Source organism: Pseudorca crassidens, chromosome 20, assembly GCF_039906515.1.
Source record: "Pseudorca crassidens isolate mPseCra1 chromosome 20, mPseCra1.hap1, whole genome shotgun sequence".
In the NCBI taxonomy this organism is placed as follows: Eukaryota; Metazoa; Chordata; class Mammalia; order Artiodactyla; family Delphinidae; genus Pseudorca; species Pseudorca crassidens.
The window spans coordinates 48,938,409-48,965,776 of NC_090315.1; the positions used below are offsets into that span (position 1 = coordinate 48,938,409).

Here is a 27,368-nt window from a genome sequence, read left to right on the forward strand (position 1 = left end):
ATAGGCTTCTAAGATATTTGAAGAAAAGGGAAAAAAGATCAAGTAGTCATTAGAGGAGCAAACCCAGAGTCAGTGAGTTCTTTCTCTGAAAGGAGGTGGAGGCACAACGAGGTCTATTAAGATAGCTCCTGGAGAAGTATAAGGTGATGATCTACCCAAGAGGGAATGAGATTCCAGGAAGAAACAGGGAGGGCAGGATTAAGCATAGTTGAGGAAGTTGGGAGCCATCTTCCTCTAGAGTCAATAAAGGTGAAAGTAGATACAGCTACTTGTAGGGGTACCAAAATGGAGGTTGGAGAAGGTCTTGCTGAATGGCCCTAAGATGTGTGCAGGATGCATGGTCTTTGTGGGCAGTGTTGAGGAAGTTGGGTTGCATAGCATGCTTGAGAAGAATGATAAAGAAAGCACTGATGTGTCCACTGTAAAGACAGAACCAGAAATTGGTGGTGGACAAAAGAAAAGATAGTTGAGAGTGCTGATGGCCCAGGCAAGATGTGAAGCCATAACTTCACGCTTGTAAGATTTCCCTAAGCAGCCCCTGGCAGCCCTTATTCAGAGGCAGAGAGAGAAGATGTCATCATTGCAGGTGTGGGGGTGTGCTCGGAACAAGCGTCAAGGGAGTTGAGAGTCGCATCAGTATAGGAAATCTGGCCTAGGTAGAGAAGGAATTAAAAGAAGGACAATAGAATGGGAGAAATAGGAAGAGTAAAAGGGTCTGTGGGTCTTGCTTCAGTCTGAGAGTGCTGTATAGGGGGAATGGGAGAGGTAGACATTTCAGAGAAGGTTGCTGAGGTGAATGGAGCAGAGGAGAGGAGAATCACACGTGTTGGTGGGGCAGGTCAATGGCGGGTTGGTGGGGCAAGTAGAGCACTGGATGGGGCATGTGGACAGAGTGGAGGTGAAGGTCTTCATGTAAGAGGAGGTATGCTGGTTGGATGGGGCATCCATGGGGTGGGATTTATGCCAGATGATGTCACATGATCTTCACTTCAGTTGCATGTTCTTCTAGCACCTTGAAAACTGAAACCGTTGACTCAGTTTCTTTTGGAGCATCATCCTTTTAATCCTCTTCTCCAAGATCTAATAGAATATTCTTTACTTAGATGTTTATGGATGAACTGAACCCATATATTTCTATTAAATACGGTATCATGGGAAATGATTTTCTTTGGTTTGTTTCTGCCAATCTGGATAGTAAAGTGAAGCTTTTTAGAACATATCAAAGGCAGCAGAAAATCCCAATTCTGACTCCTATCTAAATAGCAACTTAAAACCTGTTCAATATCACAGTAGAAATCAGAGTTCAAAGACCTTCCCCCACCCGCACTGCTCATGTGTCTGCCAGCATTGCTCCAGTGTTACAGGATCAAGTGGTTTGGACAGCTGTTGCCTTGTCAGAGTGCTTTTCCTAGAGATGGCTGTTTGGTTTTCTTGAAGCTCTCCTAAAGCATGAACTCTTCAATGATGGAAATTTTAGTCATGGTGCAAATGGGAAGAAATGTGTACTATGTCACATGATGAAGAAATGACCTGTAATATAAGGTCATTCACCAGTTTGAAATCCTAATCTTTTGAATATTTAATCCAACACCCTGACTCTTCAATTCCACGGCCTCCTCATCTACTCACTACCGTGGTCATATTCTAGACCTTATTCACTGTGGCCTGTAGACTTGTGATCTCTACATCACACATCCTACTTTTTGACAGCCATCTTCTAACTTTCCAGATGACCTATTCTGGTAAATAACGGGTCCCAATGAAACCTCCAGTTCACATCTTCACTGCCTACCGACCCCTTCATTTCCTTTCTTACTCAGTTTGGATTCACGGTCCATCACTATAGGTGCTCCCTTTCCCTTTCCCCTTCATCGTACTCTCAATTCTCCACCTCCTCCATGTAGGGCAGTAGAACGTAGCTAGAAAAAACTGTCATCTTTCCTGAATGGTCTTAATTTAAATTTAAGACCACAGGGATTGGAACCAAGATGGTGGAGTAGAAGGACATGCTCTCACTCCCTCTTGCGAGAACACCAGAATCACAACTAGCTGCTGGACAGTCATCGACAGGAGGACACTGGAACTCACCAAAATGATACCCCACATCCAAAGACAAAGAAGCCACAATGAGACAGTAGGAGGGGCACAATCACAGTAAAATCAAATCACATAACTGCTGGGTGGGTGACTCACAGATTGGAGAACACTTATACCACAGAAGTCCACACACTGGAGTGAAGGTTCTGAGCCCCACATCAGGCTTCCCAACCTGGGGGTCCGGCAACGGGAGGAAGAATTCCTAGAGAATCAGAATTTGAAGGCCACTGGGATTTGATTGCAGGACTTCGACAGAACTGGGGGAAACAGAGACTCCACTCTTGGTGGGCACCCACAAAGTAGTGTGCGCATCAGGACCCAGGGGAAGGAGCAGTGACCCCAGGGGAGACTGAACCAGACCTACCTGCTGGTGTTGGAGGGTCTCCTGCAGAGGCAGGGGCTAGATGTGGTTCACAATGAGGACAAGGACACTGGCAGCAGAAGTTCTGGGAAGTACTGCTTGGCGCGAGCCCTCCCAGAGTCCGCCATTAGCCCCACCAAAGAGCCTGGGTAGGCTCCAGTGTTGGCTTGCTTCAGGCCAAACAACCAACAGGGAGGGAACCCGGCCCCACCCATCAGTAGACAAGTGGATTAAAGTTTTACTGAGCTCCGCCCACCAGAGCAACAGTCAGCTCTACCCACCGCCAGTCCCTCCCATCAGGAAACGTGCATAAGCCTCTTCGATAGCCTCATCCACCAGAGGGCAGACAGCAGAAGCAAGAAAAACTACAATCCTGTAGCCTATGGAACAAAAACCACATTCACAGAATGATAGACAAGATGAAAAGGCAGAGGGCTATGTACCAGATGAAGGAACAAGATAAAACGCCAGAAAAACAACTAAATAAAGAGGAGATAGGCAACCTTCCAGAAAAAGAATTCAGAATAATGATAGTGAAGATGATCCAGGACCTCGGAAAAAGAATGGAGGCAAAGATCGAGAAGATGTAAGAAATGTTTAACAAAGACCTAGAAGAATTAAAGAACAAACAAAAAGAGATGAACAATACAATAACTGAAATGAAAAATACACTAGAAGGAATCAATAGCAGAATAACTGAGGCGGAAGAACGGATAAGTGACCTGGAAGACACAATGGTGGAATTCACTGCTGCAGAACAGAATAAAGAAAAAAGAATGAAAAGAAGTGAAGACAGCCTAAGAGACCTCTGGGACAACATTAAGTGCAACAACATTCGCATTATAGGGGTCCCAGAAGGACAAGAGAGAGAGAAATGACCAGAGAAAATATGTGAAGAGATTATAGTCGAAAACTTCCCTAACATGGTAAAGGAAATAGCCACCAAGTCCAGGAAGCACAGAGTCCCACACAGGATAAACCCAAGGAGAAACACGCTGAGACACATAGTAATCAAACTGGCAAAAATTAAAGACAAAGAAAAATTATTGAAAGCTGCAAGGGAAAAATGAAAAAGTTACATACAAGGAAACTCCTGTAAGGTTAACAGCTGATTTCTCAGCAGAAACTCTATAAACCAGAAAGGAGGGCATGATATACTTAAAGTGATGAAAGGGAAGAACCTACGACCAAGATTCCTCTACCTGGCAAGGATCTCATTCAGAATCGATGGAGAAATGAAAAGCTTTACAGACAAGCAAAAGCTAAGAGAATTCAGCACCACCAAACCAGCTCTACAACAAATGCTAAAGGAACTTCACTAAGTGGGAAACACAAGAGAAGAAAAGGACCTACAAAAACAAACCCAAAACAATTAAGAAAATGGTAATAGGAGCATACATATTGATAATCACCTTAAACATGAATGGATTAAATGCTCCAACCAAAAGACATGGGCTTGCTGAATGGATACAAAAACAAGACCCATATATATATGCTGTCTACAAGAGACCCACTTGAGACCTAGAGACACATACAGACTGAAAGTGAGGGGGTGGAAAAAGATATTCCATGCAAATGGAAATCAAAAGAAAGCTGGAGTAGCAATTCTCATATCAGACAAAATAGACTTTAAAATAAAGAATGTTACAAGAGACAAGGAAGGACACTACATAATGATCAAGGGGTCGATCCAAGAAGAAGATATAACAATTATAAATATATATGCACCCAACATAGGAGCATCTCAATACGTAAGGCAACTGCTAACAGCTATAAAAGAGGAAATCGACAGTAACACAATAATAATGGGGGACTTTAACACCTCACTTACACTAATGGACAGATCATCCAAAATGAAAATAAATAAGGAAACAGAAGCTTTAAATGACACAATAGACCAGATAGATTTAATTGATATTTATAGGACATTCAATCCAAAAACAGCAGATTACACTTTCTTCTCAAGTGTGCATGGAACATTCTCCAAGATAGATCACATCTTGGGTCACAAATCAAGCCTCAGTAAATTTAAGAAAATTGAAATCATATCAAGCATCTTTTCTGACCACAGCGCTATGAGATTAGAAATGAATTACGAGGAAAAAAACGTAAAAAAAACAAACACATGGAAGCTAAACAATACACTACTAAATAACCAAGAGACCACTGAAGAAATCAAAGAGGAAATCAAAAAATACCTAGAGACAAGTGACAATGAAAACATGATGACCCAAAAGCTATTGGATGCAGCAAAAGCAGTTCTAAGAAGGAAGTTTATGGCTATACAAGCCTACGTCAAGAAACAAGAAAAATCTCAAAACAATCTAACCTTACACCTAAAGGAACTAGAGAAAGAAGAACAAACAAAACCCAAAGTAAGCAGAAGGAAAGAAATCATAAAGATCAGATCAGAAGTCAATGAAATAGAGACAAAGAAAACAATAACAAAGATCAATAAAACTAAAAGCTGGTTCTTTGAGAAGATAAACAAAATTGATAAACCATTATCCAGACTCATCAAGAAAAAGAGGGAGAGGACTCAAATCAATAAAATTAGAAATGAAAAAGGAGAAGTTACAACAGACACTGCAGAAATACAAAGCATCCTAAGAGACTACTACAAGCAACTCTATGCCAATAAAATGGACAACCTGGAAGAAATGGACAAATTCTTAGAAAGGTATAACCTTCCGAGACTGAACCATGAAGAAAAAGAAAATATGAACAGACCAATCACAAGTAATGAAATTGAAACTGGATTAAAAATCTTCCAACAAACAAAAGTCCAGGACCAGATGGCTTCACAGGTGAATTCTATCAAACATTTACAGAAGAGCTAACACCCATCCTTCTCAAACTCTTCCCAAAAATTGGAGAGGAAGGAACACTCCCAAACTCATTCTATGAGGCCACCATCACACTGATACCAAAACCACACAAAGATACTACAAAAAAAGAAAATTACAGACCAATATCACTGATGAATATAGATGCAAAAATCCTCAGCAAAATACTAGCAAACAGAATTCAACAACACATTAAAAGGATCATACACCACGATCAAGTGGGATTTATCCCAGGGATGCAAGGATTCTTCAATATACGCAAATCAATCAACGTGATACACCATATTAACAAATTGAAGAATAAAAACCATATGATCATCTCAATAGATGCAGAAAAAGCTTTTGACAAAATTCAACCCCCATTTATGATAAAAACTCTCCAGAAAGTGGGCATAGAGGGAACCTACTTCAACATAATAAAGGCCAAATCCGAGCAACCCACAGCAAACATCATTCTCAAACGTGAAAAACTGAGAGCATTTCCTCTAAGATGAGGAAAAAGACAAGGTTGTCCACTCTCGCCACTATTATTCAACATAGTTTTGGAAGTCCTAGCCACGGCAATCAGAGGAGAAAAAGAAATAAAAGGAATACAAATTGTAAAAGAAGAAGTAAAACTGTCACTGTCTGCAGATGACATGATACTATACATAGAGAATCCTAAAGATGCCACCAGAAAACTACTAGCGCTAATCAATGAATTTGGTAAAGTTGCAGGATACAAAATTAATGCAGAGAAATCTCTTGCATTCCTATACACTAATGATGAAAAGTCTGAAAGAGAAATTAAGGAAACACTCCCATTTACCATTGCAACAAAAAGAATAAAATACCTAGGAATAAATCTACCTAGGGAGACAAAAGACCTGTATGCAGAAAACTATACGACACTGATGAAAGAAATTAAAGTTGATACCAACAGATGGAGAGATATACCATGTTCTTGGATTGGAAGAATCAATATTGTGAAAATGACTCTATTACCCAAAGCAATCTACAGATTCAACGCAATCCCTATGAAATTACCAATGACATTTTTTTGCGGAACTAGAACAAAAAAATCTTAAAATTTGTATGGAGACACAAAAGACCCCGAATAGCCAAAGCAATCTTGAGGGAAAAAAACGGAGCTGGAGGAATCAGACTCCCTGACTTCAGACTATACTATAAAGCTACAGTAATCAAGACAATATGGTACTGGCACAAAAACAGAGACATAGATCAATGGAACAGCATAGAAAGCCCAGAGATAGACCCACGCAGCTATGGTCAACTAACCTATGACAAAGGAAGCAAGGATATACAATGTAGAAAAGACAGTCTCTTCCATAAGTGGTGCTGGGAAAACTGGACAGCTACATGTAAAAGAATGAAATTAGAACACTCCCTAACACCATACACAAAAATAAACTCAAAATGGATTAGAGACCTAAGTGTAAGACTGGACACTATAAAACTCTTAGAGGAAAACATAGGAAGAAAACTCTTTGACATAAATCACAGCAATATCTTTTTTGACCCACCTCCTAGAGTAATGGAAATAAAAACAAAAATAAACAAATGAGACCTAATGAAACTTCAAAGCTTTTGCACAGCAAAGGAAGCCATAAACAATACGAAAAGACAGCCCTCAGAATGGGAGAAAATATTTGGAAACGAATCAACGGACAAAGGATTAATCTCCAAAATATATAAACAGCTCATGCAGCTCAATATTAAAAAAACAAACAACCCAATCCAAAAATGGGCAGAAGACCTAAATAGAGATTTCTCCAAAGAAGACATACAGATGGCCAAGAAGCACATGAAAAGCTGCTCAACATCACTAATTGTTAGAGAAATGCAAATCAAAACTACAATGAGGTATCACCTCACACCAGTTAGAATGGGCATCATCAGGAAATCTACAAACAACAAATGCTGGAGAGGGTGTGGAGAAAAGGGAACCCTCTTGCCCTGTTGGTTGAAATGTCAATTGATTCTGCCACTATGGAGAACAGCATGGAGGTTCCTTAAAAAACTAAAAATAGAGCTACCATATGATCCAGCAATCCCACTACTGGGCATATATACCCAGAGAAAACCATAATTCAAAAAGACACATGCACCCCAGTGTTCATTGCAGCACTATTTACGGTAGCCAGGTCATGGAAGCAACCTGAATGCCCATCGACAGAGGAATGGATAAAGAAGATGTGGTACATATATACAGTGGAATATTACTCAGCCATAAAAAGGAACGAAATTAGGTCATTTGTTGAGACGTGGATGGATCTAGAGACTGTCATACAGAGTGATGTAAGTCAGAAAGAGAAAAAAAAATATCGTATATTAACGCATATATGTGGAACCTAGAAGATGGTACAGATGAACCGGTTTGCAGGGCAGAAATAGAGACACAGAACAAACGTATGGACATCCAGGGTGGAAAGCGGCAGGGGGGTTGGTGGTGGTGGTGTGATGAACTGGGCGATTGGGATTGACATGTATACACTGATGTGTGTAAAATTGGTGACTAATAAGAACCTGCTGTATAAAAAAATAAATTAGATTAAAAATTAAATAAATAAATAAATTTAAGACCACAAATCTCAAGTGGACTCTCAGATCTGCCCTAGTATATTTGCCCTCCATCTCTTCAAGATAGCTGTTTTATTGCCATTATCCCTCTCCAAACCTCTGAGACACTTTCCTCTTTCTCATTCTCAGCTACTGATCTCTCTTCTGGCTTCATGGAGGGCACAGCAACAACCAGAAGACAACCACCTTATCCTCCAACCACCAAACCTACCAGCCAACCTTCATTCTTACCTGGTGCTATGCCTTCCCTGCCCCAGAGTAACTGCCCCTGCTCTCATCCAAAGCCTGCCCCTGCTCTCATCCAAATCCTACCCCTACACATGAGCACTGGACTCCACCCCTTCTCTCTCATTCAAGGGCTCAATCCCTGTCCTCTCTCTCATTTGTTTATCTCCCCTGTCTGTTGAATCCTTCTTGTCATCATCTATGCATGCTGCATTACCTCCCAACTTTAAAATACTTTCCCACAGCCCCAGATCCCCCTACAGGTATTACCTCATCTCTCAGCTCCTCTCCATAGCTATTCCTCCAAAGGGTTGCTGGATGATTGCGTCCTTGTCCTCACCACCATTGTCTCTTCCACCTATTCCAGTGAGCCTTTGTCCTCACCACTGCACTGGCTACTCTTCTCAAGGTCATTGACCTTCATCTTGTCCAATCCAGTGGCCAGTTTTCTGTCCTCACCTCACGTGACCTCTTTGGCAGCTGATAACCCCCTCCTCCGGGAAACGCTTTCTTTACTTGGATTTCAGAACACCATGCGCTTCTACTTTCCCATCTGCCTCATTAATGACTCTCTCCACTCCCCCAGTTTCTCCATCTCCTCCAGACTCCTAGGTTTTCAGAGTAGGCTAGGACTAAGTTATCTACTCTTTTCTTTATAGATGATCTCATCCACTTCATTTCTTAAAGATATTTTCAGTATCCTTATGACTCTTAAATTTCTATCTCCAGCTCTAATTTCTCCCCACGCTCAGGTTCATATATCCAAACTCACATTAAATATCTCTACTGAATGGCTTCAAGATGTCTCAAAATTTATATGTCCGAAAATTGACACTTATTTACCCCCAAAAAAACAAAACACTTATTTACCCCAAAAAAACAAAACAAGAGAAGGCAAATGTTCTTCCTTCAGTCTTTCCTGTCTTAATAAATAACTTCACCACTTTCCAACTTGCTCAGGTCAAAACTCAAGGAGTCATGCTTGATGCCTCTCTTTCTTTCATATCCCTTGCCAAATCCTATTGGCTCTACTTCCAGAATATACCCTGTATCAGCCACTTCCATCATGACTGTCCTTGTCCCTGCTGCCATCATCTGCTGCCTTGACCACAGAGATATCTAACTAACTAATCTTCCTGCTTCACTCTTGTTATCCTGTGCAGGTAGAGTGGTCTTTTAAAAAGCAAAACAGGATCATTTATCTGCCTCAAACTTGCCAACAACTTCCCATAATACTTGGAATAAAATCCAAATTCCTTACCGTCCTGCAAGCCCTGCATGTTCTGGCCTGACTGTATCTTCGACTTTAAGCCTGACCATCTTCCCCATTGCTCACTCAGCTGCAGTCGCCCTGGGCTCCTGTGTGCTTCCCACACACCCACAGCACACTCATGATGAGGGACCTTGCTGTTCCCTTTCACAAAGACCCATCTCTCAGGATCTGGTCTCTAAATAGCCGTTGTTAAACCCTGTCATGGTTCTTTATTCCCTTAACTGATTGTTTTCTTCCTTGCACTCATCACTATCTGATATTATATCAGTGATCTGTATATTCATGTGCTCCTTTTCTGTCTCCCGCCCCCCATTTGAACACAAGGACCACGTGGGCAACAACACTGCCAGCCTCGTTTGTGGTTGTATCCCTGGTACTAGAGGGGTCCCTGGTGCATCAAAAGTGTTCAATGAATATTTGTTGAATGCACGAACAAATGTTTGCTGTTCGGTACACGTATAAAGCACCTTCCACAGTGTTCCTGCTTGAAGGTTACAGCAGTTCTTTTAAGTGAGATAGGAATCTTCCATTTTGCAGTGCAATCCCCATTTTACAGATGAGGAAATGAGACCCAGAGAGATGAGATGATTTTCCCGAGGTAACATGGCTCGTAAGTGTACGAGTTGTTGGAACACCAAGCTGGGTTCTAACTCTTGATCCTTCTTTCTCTGAACAGATTTCCTCCAGCCCTCTCCCCTCAGGACCCGCACAGCGCCGGCTCAGCCTCAGCACCAGTATTGGAGGTGATACCGGGCTTGTGAGCTGCGTGCTCCCTGAGGAGCTCTTCACTCAGATCCTGGCCGAGCGTATTCAGGTACGTCCACACCCACCTGCACAGAGATGCAGGGCTCACACATCGTCCCCATGCTGTGAGCTGAGATTCTGAGCCATCACCCACCCACAGCAGCTCAGAACCCAGGGGTCTTGGAGAGGAAAGATGGGTTTCTTCACCCTCTTTTGTCCTTTTGACACAGCCCTTGTCAGTCTCTGACCCTGGCTCAGTCTGCTGCCTGAAGCCACTCACCTTAAAGGACCAGTGGGCAGAAGGTAGCGCCTTCAAAACATACACACACAAAGACAGACTCATGGTACAGCCCTACAGTGGTATGTTAAAAATTATAACGTGGAGCCATGAAGAGTTAGAATTTGGAGCTATGTTAATTGTGGTAAAGGTAAGTTTTCAATATGTTGTTAACTGAAAAAAGCTGATTATGAAGTAGTATGTAAAGCACAATTATATTTCTCTAAAAATATTTACAAATGTATATCATACACATAGTAAAAACACTTAAAGTACATGTTAACTGTGGTTATCTTTGAATAGCAAGATTATAGGTTTATAACCTTCATACATTTCTGAATTATTTTATAATGATATATTGCTGTTAAAATCAGAAGCACAATAACTGTTTCTTTTTGCTTTGATTTTTCATAAGTGGTGTACAGTTAAAAGAAAACTAGATCCGCAGGATTTGGGAGTGTTTGCTGCTTATGGCTTACAGAGAACTAAATTGTTCACCGTGTCCTAGAGTTCTGTGCTTGCTTTGGTTTTCGAAAATGGGCCACACTATTAATTGCGCATTTAAATATAACAAAATTAGACTTGAGTTTCCCGGAAGAGGAGGAATGTCATCACCAGAAGTGATTCGTGTTAAGGTTTGAACTCACTACTGCATTAAAGGTACTGTTGCTCTCAGGTGATTTGAGCTAAGCGGTCTAGTAAGTGTGCAGGTGTTTCCTGCACCCAGATAAAGGCTGAGAATCATTGGTAAAGCCCACAGTAAGCCAGGAGAGCCGTGCTACTCAAAGTACTGGCCTCTGATGAGATGCGGAGCTGGCCCTGCTTCCTTTATTGACAAAGCCTTCCTACAAGGCAAAGAAAACCAGCAGCTAAACTAAATAGTGTATTTACTGATTGTAGTAGTTGATTTTCTGACACAAGATTCTTGTCTCGTCAAAAACTGGTAGTATTCAGTTCCTAGCCAATGGTGGCTAGTCTGTGCACTACACTTTAAGTAACACTGCTGCACAGCTAAGGCTGTTCTACAATAGCTAATGTTATCAAAACCATTACACTCCAAGGCAGGAATACAACTAAGGAAGATACAAATGGCCCATCTGCTACAGCTGCCCTTGCTGCATGGGGACACCTTTCCTTTGCATCTTCCTTCCCTGTACTTCATGGATCTTCCCAGACCCTCGCTTTAACATTTAGTTTGTCTTCTTTATCTCTATAGAGACAGAATAAATCCTTTACTCTACAAATATGTATGGTAAAGATCTTTCATGACTGCTAAAATGTTTTTATTTTTCTCTCTTATTTAATTACAGCCCCTGGAATCTAGCAGGTGGAAGGGCAGTTGAATGGGATTTTCATCCAGACCCAGTAGGTCTGCAGAACCAATTGCAGCACCAGTAAAAGCACCAACAAAAGAACAAGCAACTTTTCTCCTTAGAGAACAGATGATCTTGTGGCCACAGTAACTGTCTCTGCTCTCTGGTTTCAGCTGAGTGACTGCTACCGAGGAGTGGTGTTTGACAGCCTGGAGACGCTCTTTGCTCAGAATGCGGCTTCGGCTCTCCTCTGCCTGCTGAAGGCCATTGGCACCCGGGAGCATATCTATGTCATCAACGTGGCCCAAGATTATGCAGCCATGAAGGCAGAGGAGAAGGCCAAAAAGGAGCAAGAAGGCAAGCCCATACCCTCCTAGGCTGTCCGTCCCAAGCCCTACAGGTCTTTCCTTCAAACAGAGCTCTAGGCTTTTTACAGTCCTTCCATGCCATGGTTTACATGAAACTATTACATTTGCCATCTCATTGGCACCCCGCCTCTGCCCTGGAAGGTGGCTGGGAGTTCTTATTTCTACTTTTCATGTGAACGAACTGAGACACAAGTGACCTTTTGAGAGATTATAGAAGGAAGGATGAACCCAGATCTTCTGACTGCAGGCACCTTCCTCTTTCCCCCATCACACTGCATCCCTTCATCTTCTCTGTAATTACAGCCTAGCTGAGGGGACCCGATCACAGGTCCCATCCTGACTCAGTTGACGCATTAGCTTGTCGGTTTTAAGTCAACTGTGCATTTCCTGTAAGACCAGAGGTGCTGATCACTTTATGAAACAATTTCTACATCTTAGCCTACCGTGTACCAGGCACTGCAGCAGACATGGTGTACACTGTAAATGTCTTTAAATGACACTTTGGGTCATTTAATGCTCACAACAACCCTATGAAGATTGCTGCCCCAATTCTACAGATGAGGAAAATGAGGCTCAGAGGTATCCAAAGTCTTGTGTAAGGTCACATCGCAAATCAGTAAGATCTGTGTAACTCTGAACCCTTTTCTTTTTTGTCGTTACATCAGTGGCCTGGAAGAAGTTTTCAACGATTGAAAAGTACATACACACACACAAAGAAAGTAATGTTAGCTTAAGTTCCTGGTTGAGTCGGAAGCAGACCCAGCTGGCCGCATCACTGCCCTTCCTAACTCAGCCTTACTTCTCTCTTCTAGAACAATCTACACCAATCATAATGCTTTTCCATTTAAGGAGACATTTGCAAACACTGAGCTCTCTTAGTTCTTAAACAGAACTCAAAGATTGCTTCCTTTTATTCTCATGCAGAGAAAAATTAGAAAGAACGACCAGGCATCTCTCGGCAGTATTTCAACATCTAGATTCCTAGTTTTCCAGAAAGCTCATTTCCCCTCAGTGATCAACTTTTAGAAAAAAGTATCTCTTTTCATTTTCTCAATCATCTGTAGATTGAAGTTTTAGTTTTTCACAGTTTCCATATGGGCTCCTAGTCCCTGAATCATTTTTAAAAATCCAGAGGGAGCGTACAGTAGCAATATTATTATATTAAAATCTAATTTTTATTGAACATTTATGAATGTGCCAGGCGCTGGGCTAGGTACCTTACACGATTGCTTATTTGATCTCCACAACAGCCCTATGAAGGAGGAATTATCATTCTGACTTGTTACTATCCCTCGGTAAGTGTCAGAGAAAGAACTCAGGATGTAGATCTCCGAGGCCAAAGCTCAACCTTACAGAAATGTCAGGTGAGAATGTGGTGCTGGTGAAGGTGCAGAAGAAGCTGAGTGCCTTTGTGCCGAGGGTGAGCCACACTTCAGGACCTGTAGGGTGTGGAAGGCGGTTCCCCTTGGTCTGCAAGTGGTTGTTTCGCCCTGAGCACTTTGGGGGCATATGTTAATAATAGGTAAAGTCAGTGCGTGGTATGTTACTTTGCTCCTATAACAAATTACTTCAAACTTGGTGACTTAACACAGATTTATTATCTTACAGTCCTGGAGGTCAGAAGTCCTAAAATTGAGGTGTCAGTAGAGCCACGTTCCTGTGGAGGCTCTAGGGGAGACTCCTTTCCCTTGCCTTTTCCAGCTTCTAGAGGCTGCCTGTATTTCTTGGCTCGTGGTCCCTGCCTCGCAGCTCTCTGACCCCTGCCTCCATCGTCACATCTGCTTCTCTCCCTCTGCTTCTTCGTCACATCTTCTTGAGCCTGACCCTCCTGCCTCCCTCTAGTGGGCCTCTTTGATTGTATTGGGCCCACTCAGATAATCCAGGATAATCTCCCCAACTCAAGGTCCTTAATATAATCACATCTGCAGAGTCCTTTCTGCCATGTAAGCTAGCATATTCACAGGTTCTGGGTATTAGGACGGGGACCTCTCTGGGGCCTCTATTCAGCCTGCCACAGATGGAAACCAATTTGGGAACTGTGTGAATGCAGGAAACCCCACCAGCGATTAGGAATGCCGCCTGTGGCACCAGCCACCTCTCACTGTCACACACCCTCCGCAGCCTGTTTAGGCTGAGAGCTAAACCACAGGGGAACCCTGCAGCCAAAGCTGCTGAGTGAGTTTTCCCCACCTTCCTGTTTGTTCCCCCGACAGAACACAAACGCAGGGAAGCGCTTCAGAGAGAGAAGGAGCGTCTGCAAAACATGGATGAGGAAGAATATGATGCCTTGACGGAGGAGGAGAAAATAGTGTTCAATCGAGAGGTTCAGCAGGCCCTCCGGGAGAGGAAGAGAAGGTCAGTGTCAGGGGCTTGTCAGAACGGAAGCGCAGCCCCGGGGAGCAACTTCCGTCAGGCACACGGCCCATCCCAGAGACCGTGGTCATCCGGGGTGGAGGAGCGGGGGAGCAGTGGCCACAGGAGACCCAGGAGGATGAATTGCTGAGAGCAGAGACACATATCTTACACATCCAGGGTGCTGGTTGCTGCAGCCTTGCCAGGTCTCCATTCTCCTCTCCTTCCTTCTTTCTTGGGGACAGCTGGGACTCAGGGAAAGGTTATGTAATTTGATGAGGGGAGGGGCTTCTGGCCCCTGTGCTGTCCTGGGGCTCCTGCTGGCTCCCCGTGACAACTGTGGCTCATCAACTTCTGTGCTCAGGTGTCCACAGCTGGTGACCCAGGGGACATTCTTGTGACATGGGCATGATGGTTGCCCCTGCATAACTCAGCCGTTTCTCCTCCTTCCCTGGCTACCATCTTGGCCTTTGGTGGTGCTGTCCATTCCCTGAGGTCTGACCGCCTCTCTCACTTGATCCTCAGCCTGGGCAGTTCATCAGAGACCCTGGGCAGGCTCCCAAGCCAGTCCTCTCAGCCACCTTCTGTGCCTATCCCTGGGGACCACACAGGAACGACGGGATCCCCTCCACACCACCCAAGACACTTAGGCCACTATCTCGGGCCATCTCAGATACAGGTGGACAGCGAGAAATACGTCCTTTCTGCCCTCAGGTCTTCAAACATGCCAAGGGAGGGGGTCCTATTTCCTATCCCTCCTTAGGATTCCAAACATTGGAGGGGGAAGGCCAAGATGCCTGCCTACAATTTAACCCCCTTCTGTCCTCTCCCTCCACCTCCAGACTCCTCCCACTGGCCCCAAAAGAGCTTTCATGTCCTCTGCAGTATGCAGTACATATACCCTCATCTCTTCTCCTGCATGGTCTACTGTAAATATGCCCAGTCCTCCAGAGGTATGCAAATCCCAGCTTCGGGATCTCAAAGGAGTCGCTTTTCTTTCTCATCCAGTTCATTACTTTCAGGCGTTCATCTCACAGTGGACTTAGGAAATGCAAATCTGATCCTCCAAGGTCAGCAGTGACTTGTTTGTATCACACACACACACACACACACGAAGTAATGAAGTCATGATGAGTCAGCTTCAGTGGACAGAGAGCCACAGCAGCTGGGGACAACTAGGGATTCCCAGAGATGAAAATAGATGGATTTCATATCTTCAGAAATGCTATCCCCTCCACTCTTGTTTGTACTTGGTGCCCAGGCTTGGTGCCCTCTCTGCCATTAGCAGCAGGGCAAACACGTTTGAATCCATAGCTGGAAAGGAAAGAAAGAGAAGGAAAGAGAGGAATGTGGCCTTCAGCTCCAGCACCATGGCTCCGAGCTAGCCAGGGTGGGGACTGCTCTTAAAAACACCATTTCTTCTTATCTAAACCTACGACGTGAGTGTAGGAAGGAAGCTGGGCCTCATCTGTACCGATATCAGAACGATCTTTGAAAGTTGCTTTTTAAAAGTGCTAACATCAAGCTTATTTCCAGCCCTTGCCTCACTCTCCTGTGAAAGGAGTTTGGAATAGAAATACAGATTAGTTGAGAATTCCACTTAGTTGAGCTTCAATTATCAGTTTTGCTGAATGACCATTCAAAGATAGACGTGAGCCGTCCTCTCCTCCTTTCTTTCCTTCTTTCCTTCTCTTCCCTCCCTTCCTTCTTCCTTCCTTCCTGTATACCCAGCTTTCTTTGTTCCTTCTTTTTATGCCTGAGAAAGCTCTGCCCCATGTCCTCCCACCACGTGATCCCAGGCAGGGGAGGGGCTTGGGCAGGAGGGCCTCTGGACTCTGTTTTCTCTGCCTGGCTTGATGAAGGGAGCTGGAGAGACTGTCAAAGGAGATGCTGGAAAAGAAGCTACAGCAGGAGCTTGAGCGGCAGAAGGAAGAAGATGAGCTAAAACGGAGGAACAAAAAGCCAAAGCAGGGACCCGTGAAGGAGGAGCAGCCCGTGAAGAAATCTCAGACACCAAGTCGGCAGGTAGCAGCCCTCACTCGTCCCTTAGCAAAGGGCAGGCACAGAGGGGTCCACCACTGCACCCGGCCAGTCAGCCCAGCACACTTCCCCTCCAAAGAACTGACCGGAGACTGTGTAGATGTTGTGGTGGTGCAGAAGGTAGGAGGAAAGGGACCAACATTTGTTGATCACTGACTCTGCCTCCAGGGCTGTCTTATGCTTCGCCTAATCCTGCCCTTTTGCGTCCTGCTGTCCCTCGGAGCTTCATAGACATGAACCCCATCTGAGGTTGAACAGGATAAAGCCATACCGGTTGTGTGTGAGCACAGACCTGGCTCTTTCCACTGTCCCCTGCAGTCCCCTGGATGGTGCTAAATAGGCTAGTAGGAAAGAGTTGCCTCCAGTGAGCCACCAAGTCAGTGTGTTCAACCAAGGGCTGATCCTTGCCAACAGTCAAGGGAGATGCTCCAGCATAAGCTGTCCTTGCGTTTATCAGCCTGCCAAGCTCAGCTGTCACGTCTCTGCCCTCCGTGATACGGGAAGGGCAGAATGGCCAGAGCTGTGCCCAGGATGGCGCTGGTGGCCAAGGGGTGTGGCTAGCTGGTGTGCACAGCGGCCATTCCAGCATCGGGAGTTCTGAGGGTGAAACTAAAGCCAGACTCCCAGACGAGGTGCAGACCGATCCCAGGAGGTAGACATAAGGGCAAAGGACTCCGTGTCCAGGGATCCCCATCAGGTAGAGCTCAGGAAGGAGCAGGGTCTGAGTGCACAGAACTTCGGCACCAAAACAGGCACAAGAAACAAGCAGACCTGGAGTTCAGACTCCTGCAACCTTCCAGGTACAAGTCCTCCCCTCGGCAGGCCTATTCGTCCATGCAAAATCCACTTCTGCTTAGAACAGGGTGTCCAAACAGAACTCTCAGTGTCTTGGCAGTGACCTACAGATGGGGAATAATACAGTAGGCGCCAAGCCCCTCCCCTCCCTACACAACTAAGGTGAGACACCCCCACCCCGCCGGCAGACAGCCTTGCCAGCGGTTCTCTCAAGACTGTAGAGAGGGCCAGGTGGAGGAGGAGTTGATGCAGTGCGGTGAGGTGAGTAGCCAACCTGGGCCGCTGCCTCCAAGCCTGAACTTAGGCAGGAACAGAGCTGTCACTGGGCTGTACTGCAGACAGTGATCATTAGACTGAACTGGACTTTATGTCATCAAAGAATGACCCAAAAGCCTTTGAAGCCTCCCAGAGGAGTTCATTGGAGAAGAGAAAATCAGAGCCCACAAAGCAGGTTTAAAAGGGCAGTAAGAAAGAGAATAAGGTTGGCTTCTCTATGCCAGCTTCATTATATAAATGCAGGTTTGTTTAAAAGGCTGGAGTGCAGCCAGATTCTAAACCCTCATCTGTTCCCAACAATACTGATTATATACATAACCTGTATAATTTTAATAACTTGACATTAAGAGACCCTTTACTCTGTGGCAGACACTATTATAAGCTTTTTTAAAATTATTTTTACTGGAGTATAGTTGCTTTACAACGTTGTGTTAGCTTCTACTGCACAGCAAAACAAATCAGCCATGCATATACATATATCCCTTCCCTTTGGGATTTCCATCCCATTTAGGACACCACAGTGCATAAGCAGAGTTCCCAGTGCTGTACCGTATGTTCCCATCAGTTGTCTATTTTATACATAGTATCAACAGCGTGTATGTGTCAATTAGAGTCATACAGAGTGAAGTAAGTCAAAAAGAGAAAAACAGATATCATATATTAACATATATATATGAATTTAGAAAAATGGTACAGATGACCTTATTTACCAAGCGGAAATAGAGACACTGGCGTAGAGAACAAATGTATGGATACCAAGGGGGAGAGGGGTGGGGTGGGAGGAATTGGGATTGACGCTATTATAAGCTTTTTACATGTATTCACACATTTAATCTTCAGTAGTCCTCTGAGGTACTTATTCATATTACTATCAACATTATACAGATAGGACAGAGATGTGAATTGCTCACCCAAGATCACACAGCTAGCAGGCCGTGCGACCAGGATTGGACCTCTACACTCTGGCCTCTCCCGAAGAGAGGATCATTTTGGGGATCCTTTCCCGCTGATCCTTCAAAACAGCAGCTCTCAACCACAAGTGCACATCACAGTTGCTGTGCACCTTTTACCAAGTGCATAATGCCAGGCCCCAGCCAGCTGTATGACAAGGAAGGACCACAGAACGGCTATTTTGAGAAAGGCCCCCAGGCGATTCTTAGGCACAGCCCTAGTGTGAATACGAGGTGCCTGGAATTCTATGAGGCCTTCTTACAAAACTAAACACTCTCTTGCTCTTCTTTATGCGATTTGCTCTCCCTTAAAGAACTCTTTTAAGAATAATTTATGTGTTTTGCCTCCTAGATTCTTACTTTTTCCAAACTAGAGCTGAAGAATGACGCAATAGAAAGAAAAGTCTCTGTTAGGGAGCAGGTGGCTGCGGAGAAGGAAGAATTGAGCAAGAAGAAGAAGAACCAGCTGTCAGATATCAGCATGCTTGGGTTTCCTCTTGCACAGGAACAAGAGGACAGCGAAGGGGACTTCTGGAAGGACACTGACAAGAACGTGGCCCAGAAGTTTAAGACCTATGAGTTGTCTCTGAAGGATATCCAGAACATCCTCACGTACTGGGACCGGAAGGAAGGAGTTCTGCTGCATCATACCGCGGCCGAGGATGCGAGCCATGAGTCCGGAACCGACCAGCGCCAGGTTCCGCCGTCGTCGTCGGGTGGTCGCCGAGGCCGCAAGGACCGGGAGAGGGAGCGCGCGGAGAGGGAGCGCCTGGAGCGGGCGAGGGCCGAGAGGGAGCGGCTAGAGAAGCTCCGCACGCAGGAGGAGCGCAGCGAGGGGGGCGAGAGCAAGGAGGAGGACCACGAAGGGAAGAAGGATCTCGGTGTGCCCTTCATAAACATCCAGATGCCCGACTCCAAAGGCTCGAGCTGGAAGCAGGCCCTGGAGAATGACAGGCTTCCCAAAGCGGAGCAGGTACAGGCTCTTCTCCAGGATGGGAGCCAGGGAGCTGTGCGGTGCTAATCCTCGTAAAAGTGTTGCTTTCAACACAAAATCCGTATCCCCTTTATTCCATTAATCTCTGATGCCCCTTTGGATATAAGACAATAATGCCTAAAAGGACCTTCTTCTATGTGGTGAAACATCCACAGAGGGTTCCACAGATCTCAGCTATTCCATCTAGCCTCGTAAAAAGCCACCTGTAAAGTTGATTTTTAACATTGACAGTCTTATGTTGGGGGTTGGCAAGGCAGGTATACTTTGGGGTGACGCAAGTGGCTCAACTATTCTAAAATTTCTTTCCCACAGGCTTCCTCCAGTGACAGAAATTATACTACCAGACAGCTTTTTGTTGCTAGAAACAAAACCATTGCATATCTAGAAGCCCCTTTGGCAGTGGTTTGGAGGGGATGATTACGATAGCCTTTTGTCCAGGGACAGACTTTTTCTGTGAAACGCCAGAAAGCAAATATTTGAGGCTGCAGGTCCTACAGTCTCTGTCTTGATCCCCAACAATATGTAAATGAATGGGCGTGACTCTGTTCCAATACAACTTGATTTACAAAAGCAGGTAGCAAGTGAGATTTCACCAGAGGGCCACAGTTTGCCCACCTCTAGTTTAGTTTTTTTGTTTTTGTTTTTAATAAATTTTTTTTGGCTGTGTTGGGTCTTCGTTGTGGTGCGCGGGCCTCTCATTGCGGTGGCTTCTCTTATTGCGGAGTACGGGCTCTAGGCACATGGGCTTTGGTAGCTGTGGCACACAGGCTCAGTAGTTGTGGCTTACGGGAGCTAGAGTGCAGGCTCTGTAGTTGCGGCACACGGGCTTCGTTGCTCCGCAGCATGTGAGATCTTCCCAGACCAGGGCTCGAACCCGTGTCCCCTGCATTGGCAGGTGGATTCTTAACCACTGCGCCACCAGGGAAGTCCCTCTGGTTTAGTTTTTATCAGAAACTAGATGCAACCTTAAAAGGTGGGAAGTGGAGCCAGAGAGGAGTCCTAGGTCAGACTGTAGCTTAAAGAACTCCCTGCCTCTGTTAATTTAATAAGTGGTACAAATTATTCATCCCTTTCCTCACAGACGTTCTAAATCCTGGGAGTTAACTCTAGCTACATGTTAGTCAGGAAGTGTCTTCTGCTGTCTGACCCAGAGAATTAGAAACACAAGATTACATGAAGGTAGTTACTTGCTAGGCCTAACAGCCCATTTAGTCCATAGAATGGGCACTCAGATGGCCTAATTGTTGTGATGACAACAATTAATCAGGGGATAGCATCCTTATTCGCAGGGTTTTACAAGCTGAGAGGGAAGTTACTACTAGATTTTCAAGCCATCTGCTCTGGAGAATGCTCTCATTTATCATATATCAGAGTAGAATAGGAAAATGCTATAGGGATAAGTTGTCTCTGTCTCAAGTCTCTTTTTTTACTTTTCTCTTCATTCCCATCTTTTAACCCATTCCCAGAACCTTTGGTGGGTTTTTTTTTTTTTTTTTTTCTTCTTTTCTGTATATGACCTGCTCCAGCCCTAACTCTCTTTCACCTTTGGAAAGAAAGAACACTTAAAGGTAAAAGAAAAATTAACAGGGGATGTGAAAATAAATGAAACAACTCTATGCTATAGACATCAGAACCTGAGGAGCTGGTCTCTTTAAACGGAGATTGTTTTTGAGTGCCTACTGTGTGCTAGGCCATGTGCTATATCGCCCTGGTTCCGGTCCTAATGGGCTTTACAGTCCAGTTGCAAAGACAGACAGTTATAATAAAATGACAAGCGTTATGATAAGAGAGGGAGCCCGCAGCCCACAGCAAGAGCCCCAGCCGGGTCTGGGGGCGTGGGGATCTGGAAGGACCTGCAGAGCTGTGTCAGAGACCCTTTACATGCTGTCCCTGACCCAAGCCCATCTCAGGGCATCAGAAAGTTGACAGAAAGGAGGGAGAGTCTGAGCGTCCTGTGCTCACTCAGGGAGGCAGTTAGGGGTAGCCCACCCTCTGCACAGGAAATTAATCTTGGGCTTTTCCTTTAGATCCTAGACCTCTTGGGCCTGGGGTCCTCTGGACCACCCATCCCGCCGCCTACCTTATTCTCACTCATCTCCTACCCTGTGAAGCGGCTGCCTTTGGCCATGACAGAAATCCTGGAGCATTTCATGTTTGTAACTCTACCGTCCAAAGAGCTCTCCCTGATGGAGGAGAAAAGAGAAGTGGAAGCAGAAGCAGAGCTTTCAGCCACCCCAGCCTCCTCAAAGGTAAAGGGAGCAGCTTGTCCTCCTGACCTTGGCGGGAGTTCAGTCGGGCCCTCCACGTGGCCAGAAAAAGCAGTGTTGGGTGTCGTGCTCACTGGGGTGTTTCCCTCTACTCTCTGGGGATTCTGCCTGAACCTCCCTAAGCTGCACCTTCCCCAGGTCTGACTCTTCCTACTCCCCTAAGAAGAGACTGAAAATGACCGATTCTTACCTTCCAACCTTTGCAATTCCTGTGGATGGTTTAGGGAACTTGCCGAATCACTCTGCAGCTCATCTGCAAGAAAAAGTAAGCAGCAAAACTATCTCTTTTAAAGAGATATCAGAATGTATTGTGAATCCAAGGTAATTTACACAGTGCATAAGAATACAAGCATCAACAGATACAAGTTAAGGCAACACGCACCATTAGAGAAAGGACAGATTATTAAAGAAATTATATGGGGAAGATTGGATATTTTGGATAAAGTTGCTTTTTAATCTCCTTGCCTGACACAATACAGTAAGATTAATTCCACCTGGATTAAAAATATAAGCGATCAAAATGAAATCATGTAAAAGTAGAAAATATATATTACATATACAATTAGTGGAATAAATCACAAAGCGAAAATAGATTTGACCGATCATATGCAGAATGCATGGATATTAAAAATTAGGGAGGGGCTTTTTATTCCCAGAGGAGTATGGGGGCCCAAAATTTGAATCTCCCCACACAGCCTCCTTCGTATAAACCATGCATGTCAGCAAAAAACAAATAAAATCAGCAGCAAATAAAGTCACCTCTAGCCCCTGCCTACAGCTCAGTTAGGTAACAGAGAGCCCCAAACTTCAGTTTAATAAGTAAGTCGGAAATCAACATCTGAGGTCCCAGCATTGGTGGGCAGGCCTTACTTGAGCAGAGTCCAATAAAAAAGATAAAGAAGAAAATATTGCCACCATCAGAGGTGACTATTACACCAACCTCTTTTCTGAAAACTGACCACTAAGAGGCAAGAGTTTAGCATTCTTTAACTTACGGTTTTAGGAGGAACTCTAGTTCATCTCCAACGGATGAAGGAAAGCGCTTCTTTCTAGAAGAATGGCAGCTAAAATTATAGGAGGCATGGTAGAATTTAAAAAGTACTGGTGTACCCAAGGACATAATTGATTAAGGAGCGCCAGTGGATACCCACAGTGCTGGTTTGTCAGGGAACAAGACTCTCACTCTGAGCCAGAGCATCACCCCACAGGTGACCGGCTGGTTACAAAGGGGAAGGTCCACTTTGCCATGGCCACGATCTGGCGGGCACCGCTGCAGCCACACAGACACACTTTGCGTCTATAATCAGGGGTCAGCCTGACATTATTTGTCTCCCATCGTGATGGAGTGCGGTGTACACAGCATCATCTCTGAATCTAATCAAGCTTTTAAATCTAATTTTCAGTTTACATGAAATGCGGCAAATAAAGGAATAAGTTAAATGACACTCTGAGAATAGTTAGGAAATTTGCAGGCTATGGAGTATTCTGTAAGAATACGGATCTGGTCTCTGCCAAAAGTCAGTGTGATTGGGAGGGAGGGAGGGGTCTAGATTAAAAGATATTAAGGAAACGCAACAACAAAATGCAATATAGGAACATACTCCCTGCCAGCTTCAAGCGTTCTCTGGAGTTTTGGCCTCCTCCTCAGGGAATGAGGTGCCAAGGAGAGCACTAGACTCTCTCCACTCTACCTCTTCCCTTGTACCCTAGTGTCATAGGCTGGGCCCTGCTGCTCTAGGCAGCCTCCAGCCTCCTGAACCTGCAGCGCAGTCACCGCAGACTGTAGGCATATGGCATGGGCGTCTCTGTCTCCTGCTCCTGTGTTCATAAGATGAATGTTTAAGACCCGGTGCTCATTTTTAATTAAGACCCAGGAGGAGCAGACCACCTCATCTAAGGGGAGCAGACAGAAAACTAAAGAAAAAACAGATCAGACCCGCGAGACTCAGAAGGAGAAACGTCGCACGGCCTCCGACAGGAAGGGCCTTTCTGGGGGAACCTCTGGAACCACTGCTCCCCTGTCAGACATAGAGGAGAACAACCTCTCTGAGCAGCATTCACAGGAGAAATTCCCCAGGTGGGCCTCGGAGCAGCCCAGGGAGGGGAAGGCTGAAGCCCCAGATGGAGGGTGTGGCTGTCACAGCACCAGATGGGAACAGGGCGGTCATGCCTATAACCCCAGCAGGACCAGACTCCTCCCAGGCACCAATCCTGTCTTCTCTTGGCCCGAAGGAAGCGTTCTCACTTTAAAAGCCTGTGTTCATTTTCAGGCTGAACCATTTCCGGTGGATCGTACCAGCCAATGGTGAGGTGACATTGCAAGTGCACTTCTCTTCCAATGATCTTGGGATCTTTGACCAAACGTTTAACTTTGAGATCCTTGGAACTCACCGCCAATACCAGCTTTATTGCCGAGGTGTCTGCACTTACCCATACATTTGCCAAGACCCAAAGTAAGTGTACTTTGTTTTGAAAAGAAAAGGTTGACAGATACATTTTCATTTTCCCCCATGATGCCCTGAACCAGATGCCTCTTAATACAAATGTGGAACTGGGACAGCATCTCAGGCCCTCTTGTACTGGGCTCCAAAGTCAAAGTCCTGTGACATTGACTAAGTCACAGGAATGATATGGTACCATGAGACTGAAATAAAGAGAAAGTTAATAGGAGTGAAGAGGGGGGAAAAGTCTTCCTGTGACAAGTTAGTTTGCTTATTTAACTATATAGCAAATGTAAACAGATTTTGTGTTTACTGTAGGACTTTTTATCCTGTAATATCCATATATGTGTGAATCTCCACAGGCAGGAGATTTTTCCCTGAGCTACCAAACACTGAGTCCCTTATGCACCACATAAATGCACCTGACTGAGCAAGCTAGTGGGGCCTTTTATAGCTTGTCCACCGAGAGGAGCTTTTTTGCAGTTCTCGCCAAGGGACCACGTTGGACAGCGAATTCAGAAGCTGGTTAAGATCCACCAGAACTAGTTTTCCATAGGGTTTCTCAGGACTTTTTCTAGCTGGGCACACTAGAACAGGAAATCCAGCTCAGCTCCATCATCAGCCCCATCAGCTGATAAAGGATCCAGCTCACCCATCATCAGCGGTGAAAGACACCGCTGGGAATCTTTTTTCTCAAGTTCTAACTGTACTATCTTCACTCGGGGTTGGGGATGGGAGGGTACAGGAATAAAGGCTCAATAAATGTCCTCAAATTAAGAGTCGTTCTGTCTCCAGACACCTGGACCCTTTGCTGAACAAAGAGTGTTGGGTTCATGTGTACCTCGTGTGGAGGCAATTCAGACAGCTCTCCTCTCCTCTTCCTCCCCTGTGTTCAGAGTGGTCTTCCCTCAGCACAAGAGGGACATGAAGCCGAATGAGGTCATCTTTAAGAAGTATATTGTGAGCCTGGAGAGGTTTTACTTCGGGCCACTGCTTTGTGGAAAACCAAGAGATAAGTAAGTGTTCCATTATTTCAAAGCAGATTTCAGACCCCTGGGTTGGACTCATGAATAGGACAAGCAGGGTTCCTATGGAGACGTAGCTTTTACTAACATTGTCTCAGTTAGCCCAGAACCACAAATCAGGAGAACTGGGTTCTTGTGCCCCAAGTTTCTGCTAAGGTCCCAAATGAATGGGGGTGCCATTTTCCCAGATGGGGAAGCTGGAAGAAGACCAGGTTTTGGTAGGGGAAGGTAGGGTCAAGTGTGCACTTTGGGATATGTTAAGTTTGAGATGCTTGGGAGATACAGCCAGTAGCCACGTAAAGCAGGGCATAGTCTATACGGTTTTGATTCTCAGAGGAGAGCCTATCTTCAAGACAACAAAAGCCACAGGTGTGGATGAGACCACCTAAGATGAGAGGACACAGTAAGGAGAGAAGGACCATGGTTGGAGCCTCAAAGGACTCCACCGCTCACAAGAGGAGAGGCCAGCAAAGAAGATAAGAAAGAGGGCCAGAGCTATGGGTGGAAACCAAGAAAGGGTGGTGTCATGGAGCCATGAGAAGAGGGTGTGGTCAGCTATGTTGATTGCGGCAGAGAGGGCGTAAAGATGAGAACATCAGCGTCCACAGGGTTCAACAACATGGAAGCCATAGGAGGCTCAGCAAGAGCCCTTTGTGGGGGATTTCTGAGGATGAAGCCCAGGTAACGTGAGTTGAGGAGTCAGTGGGAAGTGAGAGAATGGAGACAGAGTGTGGAGATAGCTCTTTGGGAAAGCCTGGCTGTGAAGGGAGATGGAGGGAGTTGAGGACGGGAGGGAGACGTGGAATGCAGGGAAGGCTGTTCGTTCGCTCTTGTTCTTACGATGTTTGGATGTCAAGGGGAAGTAGCAAGGAAGCGGCTAGAGTTTCCAGAGCACGTAAGGGCCAACAGTGGTGCAGCTCCCTGAAACAACACAACGAGATGTGGAGATGATGGCCTTTGCCAGGAAGAGGGACCATCATCTCATGCTAGGTTGGAGGGAGGTGAGACGGCTTCAGGTGCAGGTAGGTTTACAGATTTGGCTGGCATGGTGAGGAGGTTCCCATGGAACTGTTTTCTCCATGATGAATGATGTGAGGTCATCCCTAACAGTGAGGCAAGTGGAAGGAAGTTTAAAATGTTGAGAAAATGGAGAAGGTATGAAACAGGTTTTGTGCAAAGTGGGAGAGGGACAATATTAGAGAAATAGATTAAGATTATCAGGTAGAACCAGGGGCCCAGGTAAGGTCAGTGACCAGAAATATTTAGTAATACTAGTTTTTTCAGTTATATATAAGTTTTTTAGTGTATAGGCAGGGAGGTAAGACTAAAAATAGAACCAGGGTCTCAGCCTAGCATTTATTGTGATAAGTAGAGAATGATTATTTCTATGCCTACTTGGTGAAACTAATGAGCCAACTTAGTTCTCCATTCCCTTCATAACCACCAGTTTATTTCCTAAGGTGCTGAACTAGTAAATGAAGGTGAAGGGTGTTGACTGTTGATGGAGAGGATCTTCAAAGCCCAGTAGAAGGACTTAGGCGAGAGAAGGAGTGGGAGTCAGGTTGATGGACATGATGTACAGAGCAGCCTGGAGGTCGGATTCAGGGAAATGATGGCCATTCAGAGAGGCATGTATTCAGAGCTGCACTGGAATTAACCAGGATATGGGGCCAGACAGCGGGGATCCAGGAGGGCAATTACAGTGGTCCAGAAACAAGTATTATTCATCTATTCTTTTTTTTTTCTTTTTCTTTTTTTGGCTGCGTTGAGTCTTCGTTTCTGCGTGTGGGCTTTCTCTAGTTGCAGCGAGCAGGAGCTACTTTTCATTGCAGTGCGCGGGCTTCTCATTGTGGTGACTTCTCTTGTTGCGGAGCACAGGCTCTAGGCACGTGGGCTTCAGTAGTTGCGGCACGCAGGCTCAGTAGTTCTGGCTCGCGGGCTCTAGAGCGCAGGCTCAGTAGTTGTGGCGCACGGGCTTAGTTGCTCCATGGCATGTGGGATTTTCCCGGACCAGGGTTCCAGCCCGTGTCCCCTGCATTGGCAGGCGGATTCTCAACCACTATGCCACCAGGGAAGCCCTCTTCATCTATTCTTTTAAGTCTTACTGAGCCTCAATGTCCTCATCTGCAAAGTGGGAAAATAAT

At 45.1% G+C, this 27,368-nt stretch overlaps 1 protein-coding gene across 1 annotated transcript in view; it reads left to right on the forward strand.

Annotated features, from left to right (window-relative positions):
- The window catches only part of HYDIN (HYDIN axonemal central pair apparatus protein), a 433,808-nt gene that overhangs the window by 333,748 nt on the left and 72,692 nt on the right, over nt 1–27,368 (forward strand). The window contains exons 43-51 of the mRNA XM_067720656.1: nt 10,059–10,196; nt 11,890–12,073; nt 14,298–14,439; nt 16,299–16,461; nt 18,850–19,470; nt 21,519–21,740; nt 23,627–23,835; nt 24,029–24,211; nt 25,096–25,215. Coding sequence (XP_067576757.1) covers nt 10,059–10,196; nt 11,890–12,073; nt 14,298–14,439; nt 16,299–16,461; nt 18,850–19,470; nt 21,519–21,740; nt 23,627–23,835; nt 24,029–24,211; nt 25,096–25,215 — 1,982 coding nt within the window. The remainder of the gene's footprint in view (nt 1–10,058; nt 10,197–11,889; nt 12,074–14,297; nt 14,440–16,298; nt 16,462–18,849; nt 19,471–21,518; nt 21,741–23,626; nt 23,836–24,028; nt 24,212–25,095; nt 25,216–27,368) is intronic.